The sequence below is a fragment of the Silene latifolia genome, chromosome 9, assembly GCF_048544455.1.
Source record: "Silene latifolia isolate original U9 population chromosome 9, ASM4854445v1, whole genome shotgun sequence".
Lineage (NCBI taxonomy): Eukaryota > Viridiplantae > Streptophyta > Magnoliopsida > Caryophyllales > Caryophyllaceae > Silene > Silene latifolia.
In genome coordinates this window covers 193190803-193209573 of record NC_133534.1, presented here as the reverse complement: position 1 = coordinate 193209573, position 18771 = coordinate 193190803, and the positions used below count along the sequence as shown (strand labels likewise).

General features: G+C 40.2%; 1 protein-coding gene and 1 long non-coding RNA gene across 2 annotated transcripts; both read left to right on the top strand.

Annotated features, from left to right (window-relative positions):
- The first annotated feature begins 938 nt into the window (after positions 1-938).
- LOC141598428 (uncharacterized) lies at positions 939-2933 on the top strand. Its single transcript, XR_012523502.1, has 2 exons — positions 939-1424; positions 2727-2933. It is a non-coding gene; the product is annotated as an uncharacterized LOC141598428 (long non-coding RNA).
- A 1335-nt stretch (positions 2934-4268) lies between these two features.
- LOC141598427 (uncharacterized) lies at positions 4269-5573 on the top strand. Its single transcript, XM_074418168.1, has 2 exons — positions 4269-5215; positions 5329-5573. The coding sequence occupies exons 1-2, from the start codon at positions 4294-4296 to the stop codon at positions 5361-5363; spliced, it is 957 nt and encodes a 318-aa protein (XP_074274269.1). The 5' UTR covers positions 4269-4293; the 3' UTR covers positions 5364-5573.
- The last annotated feature ends 13198 nt before the right edge of the window (positions 5574-18771 follow it).

Sequence of the window (18771 nt, the reverse complement as noted above, 5' to 3'; positions counted from 1 at the left end):
GAGAGCTTTCTAAGTCGGTTGATTTAATCCAAGTACCAAGTATAAGATCTCGAGTTGGATTTATGGTTGATTTGCATGCAAGACGGAAATTAAACATCCATTTACCGTATTAGGTTTATGGTGCATAACGTGATCCATTTGTCTTAGTAAGGCGTTTTGCAAATATGATTAGTCGTCTGACCCGTCCTGTATCCGGGTTAACCGGAGTCGGGATCGTTCTGGACTAATGCTGGAAGGGGAACAGACCCTGCACCAGGCAGCCATATGAGGCGCGAGCCTGTTGGCGGTGTAAGGAGGTCTCCCCTGGTTTGAAAATAGGAAAAGAATGTTGGAGTTAGTGTCTTCCACAATAGTGCGTTTACATAATAAATCTCATTAAAGGAATATCATCAGATATTTAATTATTTGATCCTGGTCAGTTGATTAACGTAAATCGATAACGGTTGGCTGACTAGAGTTTGGCGTTATTGTCGTGAGACGGCGGTGATCAACTGACCCCTTTCGGTCACACCTAAAGGAACGAACCCCAATAGACAACTAATTAATTGTATGAGATACAATTTATTTAGTCCCTTGATTTATAGACTAAAAGGTTAGTCGATTATTTTTAGAGAGATTTCGAGTTGCGAACTCAAGGCATGACAGTTATTATTTAATTATGCGATAATTGAATAATAAATTTTGGGAGACGGGTTTTAGTTAATTAATTGTTAATTCACTAAAATTGTACTAATTGATTAATGTGATTAATATTAGTATGTAAATAATATGTGTAGCGGTACACGTATATTTACGGAGTGATTTGGACGAAATTAATTTGAAGCATTTAAACATGAAACGATGTTTAAATAAAATTTACACGTATTTGTGCGACAAATATAAGAACCAAAATGGACCCGTAAATGGGACATTGGACCGTGTAAATGGAGTGTAGTGGATGATCATGATCATTACACTTTGCTTATTTTTCTTCCATAATTGTCATGTGATCATTATGTGTGTCATAATGTGTTGGACAATAAAATAAGGAAAATGAATCCTACACTCCACTACTACACACTCCACCCGCCACTTCCTCCTTACACTCCATCTTTTGTTCATTTTTCATATACTTCAATTTATTTTGCATGTGAACAAAAAGTTGGTACTTCTCTCTAAAATAATAAAATCTTTTACTAAGATTTGTTAGTAAACAAAATAAAATAATTACTAAGATTGTTAGTATTATTTACATATTATCAAGGGTGAAATTTATAAGTATCTAGTTAATACTTGTAAGATTATTTTGGGTGTTGTTCTTGGGTGCAACTTGAAGGAGACCTTCTTTTTGAAAGTTTTTCAAGGAGGATCATCCATTTCTTTTTAGCTCAAGAACAAACTAGATAGGTGATCTAGTTTGTGCCCATATTACCATAAAAATCTATGTAAGGAAATTGTTTTTCCTTAACTTTCATTTTTATGCTTTTATATTTGCATGCATGTTACATAGATCACCAAAATGATACATTATGTGATAATTTAATTTTTATTAGAGAGTCTAATATGAATCTATGATCTTTCAAGTGGTATCAGAGCTTAGGCTTGTAATTTGCATGTTGATTTTAAGCATATTAATAAATTACGAGATAATTTATAAAAACTCAAAAATGTGTTAGAAGAAGTTTTAGCACAAATTTTTTGAAACATACATACCTACTGATCTCATAAGATTTGTGGTTAATTTTGGTGATTTATGAAGTTATTTTGCTATTTTTAATGATTTTTGGTAGAAAACCGAGTCAAAATGCCGTATTGTAGTTAAAAATTGACTAAAAATAGTTAAAAGTTGATTCGGGACATGTAATTTTTATGGTGTTTCATGCATGTTTCCTACTGATTGTATGCAAACTGTTGAAGGTTGGTTCGAATTTTTGCATGTTTATTGATTTTATGAGATAAAAGTCGATAAAAGTGAACTAAATTAATCATAATTTCGAAACAATTGATTATGCCCTTGAATTTATGTACATTTAAAAATATTATTTAAATGTTAAAAGTGAATTTTAAAATGTGTTTTCACCTTGTTTTGATGTTTATTGGTTTTAGTGGTTAAAAACCGATAAATATCGATCTTTTTCTTCATAAACTTTATCCGGATTTTTGGGGCAATTTTTATGACTTTTTGGGGTTCTTGGGAGTGTTCCAGAATACTCAAAATTTTTGTTTCAATTTTTTGGGTAATTTTTCAATTATTTTGGATTTTTACTTAAAAATTATGATTTTACCGATTAAATTAGCAAAATATCACCAAATCAAACTAATTATTCATCATAAAATTAGTGAGGACTAATTTTGAGGTTCAAAACAGTTTGGACAATTAGTTTGGACTTAAATGAGATTTAAGAGTTGATTATTGATTTTTACAAGTTAAAAATCGATTAAATCCACAAAACCGAGATGGATACCAATGATTGTTAAGATAGGGCGATTTTGGCATCATTTTACAGCATTTTTAAGCATATTTATTTAAGTTGAATGAATGATTGTCATTTATTTAAATTATTTATCTTATTGTACCTAGTATGGCCTAGTTTAATTTTAATCGTTATTACCCGAAATGAATGGGAATATCGATTTGTTTGTAATTAAATACGATGCCGTATCGTCGGTTTGTAATTAATTAATAGTTTTATTTATTTTATTAATTAATGTATAATAGGAATAACTATGTAATTCAATTGTAATAGTTATTCTTACCGGCGTTTCCAAAAGATGGATTACATCGAGACGGAGTCTATTTTTGGAAGGTGTTCCAAATCCCACAAGAAGGAGCCACTTTTGGAATGAAGAGGCAAGGGACCAAGGAGTTGGTTTCCGAAATGTAATAGACTAGTTTTTATTAACTAGGTGGCCATAGTAGGATTTTTCATATGCTTACTTGTTTGCTTGTTTTATTTTCGCGCATGCCAAAATCGCCATTCACATGCATTTTATTTTCGCGTTTGTCAATTCACGTCATTTACATTCACCGACTTAGTTCACTTATAGGGATTTTGCATAATACTGACTTATGCACTCGCTTGATAGTGAAACGGTTCACCCACGAACAATTTGGTTACTTTAAAACGATTTAAAGTAACGGATTATCACGAATTAAAATTAAGTTGATGAAGCGGTTTTATCACATAATTTTAATTATCTTTGGTGGTTTGGATAATTTAACATAATTACGGAATTATGTCACGAATAAATTTAATTTAGTTGATGCATTTTATTTATCGTTTTTGATTATTTTGAATGCTTTTAATTACGTATTTATTTATTTATTTTTACAATCGGTTGTAACTTAGTGTGGCCTTAGTAGAACGTGTTACCGTAATGATGGAACACGGTCTTGGTTGTATTTTGAGATCTCGTATCTCCATTTTTATTTCTTTTAATTACAGTTTTTATTTAGAATGTAAATAGGTTTATATTTGTAAATTTTAAATTGTAATTTTTGAGAAGACCAAAGATGGAGACCGGATGCTCACTCCCGCTACTTGGATCAAGATGGAACATCTAGACAAGCTTCTCGGGTCCAACGGTGGATTCCAAAGTTGTTTTATGTTCTTTTTATTAGGATAGGCCACACTAGGAATTTTTATTTACGTATTGCATTCTTTTATTTATTTTTCCGTTACGATAATATGCATCATTTTCCGCCTAAAAACCAAACCACCATATTATTGCATGAAAACTGACTCATATAGAGGTCACGAGTTAGTTTTTCTTTGACATTCTTATGTCACATGATTCTAAGCCATCACCTAAATTAATTCATTCACGCAGACGCTAGTTATTCGTTCACTTAAAATGAATTAAAATTAAGTTGATGGGATCTTCCTCGTATAAACAAAAAATTGAGAACGGTCTTTATAGGTCAAACTCCAATGAGTCCCTTCTTCGTCGGTAGGCATAATATGACCCCTTCTACGTCGGGTAAGTTGGAACCGATTGACCTATTTTATCTCAACACTATGATCACTCGTACGATCCTGTGATCATGGTGGACTATAGATAGGATTTACGGAAATCTATCGACCAAGAGTTCTTACGGAAGAATTAGCTAAACAGTTGGCTTATCAATTTACGGAAATTGAGTCTTGGGATCACTTGTATTATTCTTGAGGGAGATCAATTATGCAAGTGCTATGAGTCTACACGTTAATATATAATTTAAATAGACTTAAATCACCTCGATGAGTTGCTTATTTCGTTTTTGGTTTTTCTTTCTTTTTCAGTGTAGATCACGATAATTAAACTGCTAATAACATGGCTGGCCGTACTGACGACCCAATGCCAAGTGTCACATTGGACCGTGAGTCCTGGCTTCGGATCTTTATGGATCAGATGAATCAGTCTACTCGACTGAAGAATGATGGATCGAACTTCGCGGACTGGGAGGCGGCATTACGGAATGCTGCCATTGCTGATGGGAAGCTCAAATATCTGACTGAGCCCATCCCACCAAACCCAGGCCCCACGGCTGGAATTAACGAAATCGACAAGTATAACGATTTCGCCATGGAAGCGGGTGCGGTAAAGAACGTACTTATTTTTGCAATGGAATCCAATTTGCAGAAAAGCTTCATAGCCCAAAGTGCAAACAAGATTTTCACTACGCTCACAAAGGAATTCTCGAAAGCTCCGAGAATCGTGACCTATGAGCTTACCAGTCGCTTCTTTGAGGCGAAGCTCCAGAAGGGCCAACCGGTTAGCCCACACATTCTCAGCATGATTGAGAATGTCGAGAAACTGGAGACACTTGATTGTAAGATCAGTGAGAACACCGTGATTGACCGCATGCTTCATTCACTCCACGATGGTTTTGCGCTCTTTAGAGCCAATTACTATATGAATGATTTGAAGAAAAGTCCTCATGCACTACACTCCCTTCTCGTACAGACCGAGAAGGACATGAAGTTTAGTGGGAGCATGAAACAGGATGTTCTCGTTGTGTCAAACAAAGGCAAGGGTAAGGGCAAAGTTCAGCCAGGCCTAGCAGTAGGCAAACCGAAGTTTAAGAAGTCGGGTTCAGGAAAGAGTGGTCCTGGTGAGTCGAGCAACTCATCAGGCGCGACAAAGAGCAAGAATGATAACATGGAATGCCATCATTACCACAAGACTGGGCATTGGAGGCGTACATGTCCTGTCTATCATGAGGACATAAAAGCAGGTCGCGTCAAACCTGTTGGTATGTCTTCTTCCTCTTCTACTTTTATTCATATGATTGAGATTAACCACGCAAGTTACGGAACTTGGGTACTTGATACTGGTTGTGGTTCTCATCTGTGTAATCATGTGCAGGGCCTCCGAAACATCGAACCCCTCGTAAAGGGTGAGGTGGACCTGCGTGTCGGGAATGGAGCACGAGTGGCTGCCGTCTCGAGGGGAACATATGTGATCCAGCTTCCTAGCGGATTTGAGTTATTTCTATATAACTGCTATTATGTACCCAGTCTTTCGAAAAACATTATTTCAGTTTCTGCACTTGACAAACTTGGTTTTTCATTTGTAATAGAGAATAATACATGCATTTTCTCATTACACGATATGATTTATGGCAAGGCAGTCTCCATGAACGGAATTTATGTTTTAGATCAGACCACCGAAATATTACACGTAATGAATAAAAAGTTAAAGGTTGGTGACAAAGATCAAACATACTTATGGCACTGCCGTATGGGACATATTAATGAGAAACGCGTAAAACAGCTCATAAAGAATGGAGCTATCTTGGCCTTTGATTTTCAATCATTTGGCACGTGTGAATCATGTCTCATCGGTAAGATGACTCGTATTTCCTTCAAAGGTGTTGGAATGCGCGCTACTGACCTATTAGGACTCATACACACGGATGTATGTGGACCTATGTCAATCACCGCACGAGAAGGCTATAGGTATTTCATCACTTTCACGGACGATTTAAGTAGATATGGCTATGTCTACTTAATGAAGCACAAAAGTGAATCCTTTGAGAAATTCAAGGAATACCAGAATAGGGTACAGAACCTACTGGGTAGAAAGATTAAAACACTGCGTTCAGATCGTGGTGGCGAGTATCTTTCTCACGAGTTTGATCAACACCTCAAAGACTGTGGGATTGCCTTACAGTTAACTCCACCTGGAACACCTCAATTGAATGGTGTATCCGAACGGAGAAATCGAACACTACTTGATATGGTTCGATCCATGATGAGTCACACGGTGTTACCTGATTCATTATGGGGTTATGCTCTTATGTCAGCCGCTCTAATACTTAACCGAAGTCCGTCTAAAGCTGTTGACAAGACTCCATATGAACTATGGAAGGGAACGGTCCCTAACTTGTCCTTTATACGGGTTTGGGGCTGCGAGGCTTATGTCAAGTGGAGACACGAGGATAAGCTCGGCCCGCGATCGGTCAAGACATACTTTATAGGTTATCCTAAAGGAACGCTTGGTCATTACTTTTATTCGCCAACCGAACAACGTGTTTTTGTTGCGGCTAGTGCGACATTCTTAGAGAAGGAATTTCTCAAGAATGCAAAGAGTGATAGAACCTTCGAACTGTCGAGATTCCAAACCAAGTACCGAGCAACTATTGGAGGAACCTATTCCTTCAATCCCTGCTGCGGTTAACATTCCCGAGGAACCTAGGAGGTCGGGAAGAGTCTCTATTCCTCCGGACAGATACATTGGTATGGTCGAGGAACATGACATAGATGACATTCTACTCTTAACGAGTAGTGAACCCGCAACCTATAAAGGTGCCATGACTAGTTCTGACTCTAAGCTATGGCTTGAGGCCATGCAATCCGAGATGGACTCCATGTATGAGAACAACGTGTGGGATCTTGTTGACTTACCTGCTAAGGTTCGTCCCCTTCAATGCAAATGGCTTTACAAGATAAAGCATTCTGTGGAAGGTCAACAGGATATCTACAAAGCACGACTAGTTGCTAAAGGTTTCACCCAAGTGCCAGGTTTGCACTACGATGAGATTTTTGCACCCGTAGTCATGCTGCGTTCCATTCGGATTATCTTAGCGATTGCCGCTTTTCATGACTATGAAATTTGGCAAATGGACGTGAAAACCGCCTTCTTAAACGGCTTTTTGGAGGAAGAGTTGTACATGGTATAACCCGAAGGTTTTATCGATCCACAACATCCTAAGAAAGTGTGCAAGCTTAAGCGTTCCATTTATGGACTTAAGCAAGCATCTCGGAGTTGGAATCATCGCTTCGACCAAGTGATAAAAGAAAATGGATTCATTCGATCAGTCGAGGAACCATGTCTCTATATCAAGTCGAGTGGGAGCAAGATTGTCTTCCTAATATTGTATGTTGACGACATACTCCTGATTGGGAATGACATACCTCTCTTAACTTCGGTGAAAGTATGGTTGAAGAACCATTTCCAGATGAAAGATCTGGGGTGAGGCACAAAGAATTTTGGGCATCCGTATCTATCGAGATAGATCACGTCGGATGTTATCTCTCGATCAGAGTCTTACATAGACAAAGTCCTAGAGAGATTCAAAGATGACTAACTCCAAAAAGGGGTTTCTTCCTATGGCTCCAGGGGTGCATTTGAGCAAGTCTCAGGCACCAGAGACACCGGAAGAGAAAGAGCGCATGGCACGGATCCCTTATGCCTCGGCTATAGGATCTATCATGTATGCCATGATATGCACACGTCCAGACGTGGCATATGCATTGAGTATGACAAGTCGATTCCAACAAAGATCCGGTGATCCACATTGGATGGTCACAAGAACATTCTTAAGTACCTACGGAGGACTAAAGATTGGGCATTGACTTATGGAGGCGAACAAAAGCTATGCGCAACCGGTTACGCAGATGCTAGCTTCCAAACGGATCGAGATGACTCGAAATCTCAGTCTGGATTCGTTTTTACTCTTAATGGCGCTGCAGTCAGCTGGAAGAGTTCCAAACAAAGTGACGAATCTTAAACCCTCATCAAAGGCTTTTCTATAGCATGAACTTTATGTGATGGCGTGTCACCATGCAATTCAAATTGGTCTCCTTACACAAGATGTGATAAGAAAGGAAACACGAGATGTTTTCGAGACTTGATTTAAGGTGAATACTTTGGTAGGTTACCTTGATCTTGTCGTAAAGGTTACATAAGATGTTTAAAATTTGGGTTGGTTATAGAGAGTTTGTGAAAACCCAAATGCCTTTATCAATTTGTATGTTCTTAGCAATATAGCCTCTCATGAGGATGAGATTCGGCAAAAGAATAACGAAACCTTCTCCTTGGGAGAAGTTTTGTTGATCTTGTCAATGTTAAGAAGCCTAGCATGCTTGAAAGATCCCTTTTGTGATCTATATACGTCGAAGAGTTGAAACCTTGGGTTAAATCATGTCATTAATCATTATGGTATTACTCAAGTTGTCGAGGTACCATGATGATACATGGAGTTTAGTGGGAGCTAAAGAGAGTTTCTTAGTCTAAATATGTGCTTGACATATTAGTGACTAGAAATGTAGCTATGGTGATATTTCTTAGTCTAAATATGTGTTTGACATATTAGTGACTAGAAATATTCTTGGGTGAATACTTGAGAGTAGCATGGCGCATCTTAAATATCCGGATCTATTGAGATAGATCTCCATGGATATTAGCATTTTAGTCAAGAGACTTATGTGATAAGATTCTTGACTCGTTCAAGTTGTTGAACGCAAATATGATCTCTTTTGCTTCCGCTGCAGGATCTATTAAATATGCTAAAAGCTGCTCTCGTTGGGACTTATCATATTGAGAATATGAGAAGTCATTACCAATCATTTCCTAGTGAGTGTCACTAGATGATTATCAAGAGAATTCTCGAGTACTTGAGAAGCACTGAGAATTTACTCTTGTAGTTTGGAGGAATCTATGAATTTCGTGCACAAGGATTACACGGAAACATTCCTATGCTTATAAGATGTTATGGGCCTCGTTAAGGAATGGTTAGCATGTAAGAGTTCTATGTGCATAAAGAATAATAAACGGAAACATTCATATGCTTATAAGTTGTGTTTTAATCATTCTTTATGTAAAAGTTATAAGATTGATTATTTTTGTGAGTAAATGGTGATGATGTAATATAATTGTAATTTTTTTTTTTTATTAAAATCATTTACATCTCAATTTCTTGAATAGTAATTTTTTTTTTCTATGAAGAAATACCTGAGAGACCGGTTATATTCAAGAACTGGTTTCGAAGATAAAATCAAAGAAACCAGTTTTGGTCAGCAACTGGTGTATTAGTAACTAAACTAAGAGACCGGTTTAGGTCAGTAACTGGTGTTTTAGTAACTAAACAAGGAGACCGGTTTCTTGTCAGAACGGGTCTCTTTGAGATAATAAAAGAAACCGGTTTAAATAACAGGTTTCTTAGGCAAAGACACCTATGAGCTAGAGACCTGTTATGAACCGGCGTCTAAGGCTATTTTTAACCGGTTTCTTTGCCTCTTTTTGTAGTAGTGACATATATGTATAAGAAGTTATACATGCATAAGCAGATATGTATGAGGAGTCATACATAAAAGGATGTCATATGAATGATTTGTATAAGAGTTATACGTATAAATCATGAACGAAAGCTAAGTATATTACAACATCCGATGTTGTAAAAGAGATAGTTGATAACCGGAATTCAATAGAACTAGAGTAGTTCTGTTAGCCGAATATCGTCTCCCGAGAGACTGTGAAAACATTGGGAGTGTTTGACTAGCTTATGAACCAGAGTCTAAAGAGTTGTTTAGACATGTACTTAGAAAGGCTCTATGTGATGAAAAGATTGCATAGAACAAAGGAAAATAGCAATGGAAATTTGAGTGATGCAACTGTTGCTAATCCTCTAACCAAAGCCGTTGGCATAAGGTAGACATGATGGTTATGTCATCTCAATGTGATTGAGGAGTATACCTTAACTGCTGAAGATCGTTATATAAATATTGGATATAGTATTGATATTTACATAAGTGATGATCGCATTCATTGTTTGAGTCTCTTAAGAACTCAATTATTCAGTTTGACTGAAAACATAAATACCTTATTTATCTGAATAAGTTGTGGAGACAATGTTGAACACTATTCAAGTGAACAAGATGAACATTGTATTTTGTCCCTAGTCACTTAATGAGGTGACGTCTCGGAGTGACTAGATTGTAAGTCGATTGATGGTTGTTCAACACCATAAGGTCATACGTGATGACTAGTCGATTACATAGGCAGAGTGTGTGACACTTTGCCGGACAGTGACCATTTAGAGAGTCCTTAAGTTCTATTATAGACGCCTGGTCGTGGCGGGGATCTCTAAGATGTTCTAATGAGTCGATTATTTTGACTGGAGACTATTATCTGAGCAAGTGCAGTTTCCGAGTGACTTTGGTTTTTGTCCTAGGTCGTGCCGTGAAAGGAGGCCAAAAGGGCATTTACTAGGTCATGGTGATCTGTATTGTGCAATAGGATAGATAGGGCATACAGGAATAGTCCACCCACGTTGGGTAATTATATCTCAAGGCCACTCGAGGAGTTAATGACTACAAATGCATGGCCACGCTCGGAAGTAATCTGTGAGAGATTTTTCCGGTCAGGTAGTCACACTCCCGATCGAGAAAACCACTTGCGATATGTTCATGTGCAAGTGCGACCTGAAAGACACCTTGCATTGAGTGGGAGATTTAAAACGGACAAGAGAATTGGTAGCGCACACCTTGTGTCAGACAAGTGGGAGATTGTTGGAGTTAGTGTCCTCCACAATAGTGCGTTTACATAATTAATCTCATTAAAGGAATATCATCAGATATTTAATTATTTGATCCTCGTCAGTTGATTAACGTAAATCGATAACGGTTGGCTGACTAGAGTTTGACGTTATTGCCGTGAGACGGCGGTGATCAACTGACCCCTTTCGGTCACACCTAAAGGAACGAACCCCAATAGACAACTAATTAATTGCATGAGATACAATTTATTTAGTCCCTTGATTTATAGACTAAAAGGTTAGTCGATTATTTTTAGAGAGATTTCGAGTTGCGAACTCAAGGCATGACATTTATTATTTAATTATGCGATAATTGAATAATAAATTTTGGGAGACGGGTTTTAGTTAATTAATGATATTCGATGTCGGGTTCGACTTTATGAGCTTGACATGAATAGTTTTGAAAATAAATATGAACTAATTGTTTTAAGTTCATTTGAATATGATTAGTCGATACTCATCATCGTACTCGGGTTAAAATCCGACATGGTATGTAGAACCAAGGATGACTTTGTGTTGGTGACTAATACATTTATTTTGGAAATGTAAAGAAATAATGAAAGGCTTTAAAATACCTTCCAAAATGTGAAGAAATGAAATAAAAGGCTTTAAAATTCCTTTTAAATGTAATTAACCAAATATTATCACCGAAACACGGATTAAACCGTCATGGTATTAAGAACCAAGGGTGAGAAATGTTTTATGGTTAAAAACTTGTGAAAATAAATAAAAGGGTTTGAAAATATTTGAAATGGTAAAAACCGATTACAAATATGAAAATGAATTAATGAGGAAAGACGAGAACAAATACGGTTGAGCCTGGCCTGTACACCCCATTGAGGCGCGAGCCTCTGTGCATAACAAGGGGCTTCTGTCTCAGGCAAAAACTCAGTTTTGGCTCGTCTAACCTATATTTGGATCGTGTTATGCATGATTTAGCATGTTACGGTCATGAAATAAGTAAAGACATGATAAAAGAAGGATTTTTACACCCTCATACTTACATGCTTGGTTATGGCGAGAAACCGACGTAAGTGTAACAACTCGTTTGGTCGGAAAAGACTCGGTTTAAAACCGTTTTAGTAAGTAAGAAGAGTGTTTTATTAAGATTGGTGATGGTGTAGTGGTCGAAGTGGTCGGTCAAGTGATTTAATGCACGATGACGGTACCAAACATTGTGTAAGGCTTGTATTTACGATCGGTAGGTCGTAAATACGCGTCGGATTGTGACTTAAGAAGTCGAGTCGAGAATTTTAAGGGAGAAAAGAGGGGGCGGAGACTCGCGTAAGTTCTCAAATGGTGGAATTTGAGGGGTATTTATCGGAGAATGAGTGGTTGTGTGAGTTTTGAGCGACGTGGCCACCTGGGGTGCTCAAAGAGGCGCGAGCCATGTCGCGGGTCTTCGAGGTGTCTTGTCGCTTTCACACAAACGCAATCATGATTTGTTCTATCCTAGGATTTGTAGTCACATGTTTGGTACTTGACCATTCATGAATCCGGGAAATCTTAGAATAGAAGGTTTTGAATGGTTTGTTTTTTGTGGTTGATTCGGTTTGACTCGTTGTTAGAGTCGGGATTTGAATTTTGAGTCGGTTTTTGGTCCGGTGTCGGTTTTGACTCTAGTTAGTGTCATTGCGACCCTGTCGTCATGCATTAAACACTACATGTACTTTTGAAAAGTTTTACTCTCGAAATCGTTTTAAGTTTTCCAACGTAAAGTTGTACACGAACTGTCGATCAAACACCGCGATTCCAAAGCATGTTGTAGTCCGATAATCATCGGGTGTTTGTTGGAGTCTCAGCAGATACTGGGTATCTACAGAGCCCCCACTTTGAATGAGGCTTGGAGAGGGCGAAAGTCAAAGTAGAGCCCCCAGGTCAATCGAAGATTACAACCTGGAGACCCAAGCGACGTCAAGGCGGCTCGAAAGGATTCGGGCCAAGGACCTGCCGTCGGGAAGGGCGACGCCAAGGCGACTCGACGGTACGAGCCAAGGACCTATCGTCGGGAATAGTTTAGAGTCTGTCGAATGTCCGTGCGGGTCCTTTAAAGTCCGTTAGACTACGTACAAAGGCTCGCCAGCCATAAGAAGGAGTCATACCTGAGGCATCTTCGGATATGTCCTCGCGTGTTTGCGGACAAAGGCTCGCCAACTTTGGTGCGTACATGAGGAGGGCTCGCCAGCCGCGATGCGTTGTAAGGCTCGCCAGTCATAGGGCGTATATGAGGAGGGCTCGCCAGCCGCGATGCGTAGTAAGGCTCGCCAGCCATGGGGCTTATATGAGGAGGGCTCGCCAGCCGCGATGCGTAGTAAGGCTCGCCAGCCATGGGGCGTATATGAGGAGGGCTCGCCAGCCGCGGTGCGTTGTAAGGCTCACCAGCCATGGGGCGTATATGAAGAGGGCTCGCCAGCCGTGGTACGTTGTAAGGCTCGCCAGCCATGGGGCGTATATGAGGAGGGCTCGCCATCCGCGGTGCGTTGTAAGGATCGCCAGCCATGAGGCGTATCTGAGAAGGGCTCGCCAGCCGCGGTGCGTTGTAAGGCTCGCCAGCCATGGGGAGTATATGAGGAGGGCTCGCCAGCCGCGGTGCGTTGTAAGGCTCGCCAGCCATGGTGCGTATATGAGGAGGGCTCGCCAGCCGCGGTGCGTTGTAAGGCTCGCCAGCCATGGGGCGTATATGAGGAGGGCTCGCCAGCCGCGATGCGTTGTAAGGCTCGCCAGCCATGGGGCGTATATGAGGAGGGCTCGCCAGCCGCGATGCGTTGTAAGGCTCGCCAGCCATGGGGCGTATATGAGGAGGGCTCGCCAGCCGCGGTGCGTGGTAAGGCTCGCCAGCCATGGGGAGTATATGAGGAGGGTTCGCCAGCCGCGGTGCGTTGGAAGGCTCGCCAGCCATGGGGCGTATATGAGGAGGGTTCGCGAGCCGCGGTGCGTTGTAAGGCTCGCCAGCCATGGGGGGGGGGGGGGGTCGGTTAATTGACCGTGAGAATAGCCGCGTCGGATGAGCTTGTTTTGAAAGTAGCAGACTCATGATGCCGTCGTGGTAATAGTGAATTTTGAATTTCACTACTATTGTTTTTGAAATAAGCGGGTTCCGCGAGGAAGCCCCTGTTGACATTTGAAGGAATAGCGAATTTTGAATCTTCACTACCCGTTTTTGAATTTGAAGTGGCGGTTTTAATCGTCGTTTGTTTGAATTTTGGAAGAAATAGCGAATTTTGAATTTTCGCTATTACTTTTGAAGTGACGGTTTATGTTACCGCCGTTGACATGTGAAGTGAAAATAGTGAAATTTGATTTTCAACTATTACTTTGAAAATGACGGTTTTAATTGCCGTCGTTGGAAATTTGAAGAAATAGTGAATTTGAATTTTCACTATTCTTTTTTGAAAATTGACGGTTTTAATTGCCGTCGCTTGAAATTTGAAGAAATAGCAAATTTGAATTTTCACTATTATTTTGAAATTGACGGGTTTAATTGCAGACGTTTGAAATTTTGAGGGAATAGCGAATTTGAAATTTTCACTATTATTTTGAAATTGACGGGTTTAATTGCTGTTGTTTAAAATCTGAAGAAATAGGGAATTTGAAATTTTCACTATTATTTTTGTTTTTGTTTTTGAAGAATGGCGGTTTTAATCGCCGTTTGTTTGGAATTTTGCAGGGAAATAGTGAATTTTGATTTCACTATTTGTTTTTGTATTTGAAAAATGACGGTCCTTAATATCGTCATTGGAAATTCGATGTTTGTTATGGGAAATTGGGCCAAAGCCCAAAATTTCGCTGAAAGAGCAGGGAGCATCCCATTGAGGCGCGAGCAACCTGGCGAGATAAGGGGGCTTCCCTATTTTTCTGTAAAAGACGCGAGAATGGTTCGCATACCATTCTCGTATTATCTTCTTCAACCTCTCGACATATCAAACAAAAACCGCCATTGTTGGATTCTTGCTTGCTTCCATTCGTGCCATTATCAACAATGTCATCTCAAGGTACGTATTTCCTCTTGAATCTATTTGAATTTGTTGATCTTTTTGCTAGATTGAATTAGGGCGAAATGTTTACCCTTGAAAATCAATTTGGGCGTTTTTGATTTAGCCCATTTAGAGTGAAATTGATGATTGCATTAGGTTAGAAACCTGTTTAGGAGTATAGGGGTGCTTTTAGTTTGCATTTTGGTCCCCGTTCCCGCTCCCTATGCTCGAAAAACGCGAGTGAGGTGGAGAAACCGTCTCATTTCACAATGCCAAGTTTATTTGCTTGGGTAATGGGTCCCACCAGGTTGCATTGTAGTTGGGAAAGACCGTTTTTGCCATTGTGGACCTTTGTTGGGTATTGTGGGCAAAATTTGAATTTTTCTCTTTTTGTGACGGTCTTATGTCTGACAGAATAAGCGCATGTGTGGGCTTGAATTGAGTCAGTTTGCCTTGAAATGGACCTCATTGGTAGTTTAGGTCGTTTTGAGGCGTGATAAAATCACGTTGCCTTGTTGTGGTCGTATTTTGAAATTTGACCGATTTGCGTTTAAATTGGCGTAGAAATTGCCTTTTTGAGTCGTAGAAAAATACCCCATTGCATCAGGAATGTATATTGATTGTTGTTGGCGGACCTTATACGGGTCTTGGGGTGCCGTTTTTTGTTTGTGGTTGTTTTGACTCGTCTTTTGCTTGAAAAGAAGGGCGAGTCGTTTTTTGTGCATTTTTGTAAATTGTTTTTGTTTGGTTGGGTTTGGGCGGGATTGCCCTTGTTCTGCTTTGCAGGTTTTTCTTTGGATTTTTCCATTTTACGCCGTCGTAATGCCGAAGTTTCGGCTGACGTTCTTTGATTGCCTTTGATTGCAGGGGATCATTTGGGACCTATGGGGTCTGTTGTGGAGGCCTTGGAGGAGGAGGATGATCCGGGAGGAGCGGAAGTGACCGAGGAGGCTGCTGGAGCCGAGGTGGTGGTAGAGGATACTTCCGTAGAGAAGGGGAGGCGGCTGACGTGGGCGGCTTGTCCTTTTCATTGTGGATCATTGACAGGATGGCTGATGATTGGGGTTCAACACCGGGGTGGTGCGCCGCATCATGGTTCTTGGCCTCCTTATCATCCAAAGTCTGCCAGACACTGTCTTCTTTTTTGTCGTGGAGCAGGAACGAGGTATTACCGTCATGGTAACCACCTCTGCTTCCTTTGTTGCTCCTCTGTGTCCCGTGTTGCTGCTTTTCTTTTCCGTTTGGAAGGATAGGGAGTGCTTAGTTCGGTAGGTGGCAGATAGCCCCCGGTTCGTTGTCTTAGGCCAGTGTCTGTATGATAGATGTCTGTTTTAGGCCAGTGTCTGTATGATAGATGATTGTATCAAACGTGTGTCTACGTATTTTGCGTGAGGCGGTTTGTATATATGTGTTTTTGGATTGTGGTTCATTTTGTGATTTTTGGCTTTTTTATGTTGTGTTTCGGAGAAGCGTTGTTGGCTGTCAGTTCCCCTTTTGCTTCGCACTAGTTCTTGCATTGTTAGTGTAGAAAACAGGCAACATATAGCACGTATGCGTAAACGTAAACACGTAAAAGCATTTGATCGAAAACAAAATTTTAACCGCGATGACACGAAGTTAAAATTAAAATTTGAAATTTGAAATTTGAAATGATTTTTGAAAATTTGTGACAAGTCGTCACGTTTGGATTCCAAAAAGAATTAATTTGAAAATTGAGCAATTAACTTGTGTCTTGAATTAAATTGCATCGGAATTGTTAAAATTGATTTGTGACTCGAAAAAAATCAAACTCAAACCGTCGGGGGTGAATTTTAGAAAACAAAATTTACGAGTATATTTGATTTGATTTTTTTTGTGAAATCAAGACTCGAATTTGTGAGTGCTTGAAATTTTGAGGAAAATTGACGTCGTGTTATCAATTTTCGATTTTTGCGAAAAAAAAAGCGCAAAATTTTCGGAATTTTGATTGACATGGAAACGATCCGTCGCGGATCGGGGCGACTAGCTCTTCCCCCTTTTAAAAAAAGAAAGAAAAATCCGTATGTTTAAAGCTGCGTCATGGAAACCGTGTCGGATTTCGTAAAACGCGAAAGCAAGGAAATGTGAGTGTGAGAAAACACAAAATGTCATGGATCATCCCGAAGAGGCGTGGGCATTCCGGCGGGAGGTTTGAGGTGTCAGGAGAAAACACAACTTGAAATTGACAAGTCAAAGCGAGAATCCTGGGAGGAGGCCTAAAGAGGCGCGAGCAGCTGGGCGATAGGAGCCAGCTCTCCCTTTTTTCTGAAAAACGCGCTGATTGTTTTTGTATAAATAGGGATGTTCGTGCTTCATTGTTTCATCATCCGAAACACAAAAAAACATCTCTACAAAACCTCTTCTTCTTCCTCCACAAAAATATTTCATGGATGCTTTTGAGAATGCGTTGCGACAATGGTGCCGGGATTTGTCGCCTCCCGAAAAGTATCAACTCATTTGCATGGGAGTTGGTCAATTGTTGGTTCTCCGTCAAGTCAAGGTGCAATCCTCATTTCTCGAAGCATGCTCTCGGTTTTGGGATTCGAAACACCATGTTTTCGTTTTCCCGAAAGGTGAAATTTGTCCACTAGCAGAAGAAGTTGGAGCCATTGGTGGGTGGCCGGGTTGTGTTCCGGTGCTTCCTCCGACTCGGTTGTGCTACAAGGAGAAATTCCGTTCGATGTTGGGCTTGTCGATAAGTCAAGTCAACTTCCTTCTTGCTCCACATGGTGTGGATATGTTGGCTTTTATCAACATCTTTTCAAATCGATTAGATGCCAATGTTTCGGAGGTGGCTAGGAGAAGGGCTCTTGCCTTTTGCCTTGTCTATGTATACCTCTTTGTTGATGCTTTGAAGAAGGAGGGGCCGAAATGCTATGGTAGCATGACCCTTGTATATGTGGTTGAGCAAATGGAGCATGGTAGAGATCCATCATGGTTGGTGCTTGGCGAGATCATCCAAGCTTTGGACAAGGAAGGCTCTTGTGGAGAAGCTCCTTCATTTGGATCCCCAAGGATCCTCCAAGTGTGGCTATTGGAGAGGCTAAGGTATGTAGAGCCTCCGATTGATTCTTCTTCTTATTCCTTCCGTCACCTTACTATGAGGAAGAAGTTGTACTCGGATAGTTTTGCTTCCACCGAGGCTTATTGGGCCGCAAGATTGGCGGAGGAGGGTGGTCCTCACATCCGTTGGGTGGTGCCATGGTGGCACTTGAGGTCCTTCACGGGGTTGCCCGCTTCGGGTGCTAGTCCTCGTTCTTTGATGGTGGTGGGTTTGAAGGTCGCTTCCTTCATTTATCCCGAAAGGCTCATGAGGCAAACGGGGCGTCAACAAAAGGTGCCCGCTCAAGATACCCTTGTCCAAGAGAATGTTTTCCGGAACTCCGAGCTTGTGGAGGTCTTCGAAAGACAATGGGCCACTCGGCCGCTTTGGGAGGTACCAAACCCCGTTGCCACGACATGGGTGACTGGTCGAGCTCAAATGGAGCTTTATTTTCGGTTACTTGTCGTTAGGAGTACCTAGACCAAAACAATATTTATATCTCCACAAACAACTCTACTATGAGTAAAGAGGTAAGTAAAGGTCGGATCCCAAGGGACGGGTATTGAAGTGAGATTTTCAATTGCAAGTAGCGGTGTCTAGGGGTGTCACAATTTGGGTTGATGTAAGAAGATCACTAAACTAAATAGCAATAAAAGTAAACAAGCAAGATGATTGAAATGAGATGTAAACAATTGATAAAAGGCACTAGGGTGTCATGGGGTCATAGGGGATTCATGGGAATTGATCATACAAACATATTCTCAAATTATAAGCAAGCAATTATTGTTGTGATGGATCGAGTTGGTTTATATCTTACAATCCTAGGGAGGTTTGGGTCCCGGAGCCGAATCGATTAGAATGTACAACACCTACAAGTCGACTTAATCCACCCTACTCAACTATATGCATGGTCTAATGAGACTCGAGTTGGTTTATGTCTTACAAGTCTCATTGAA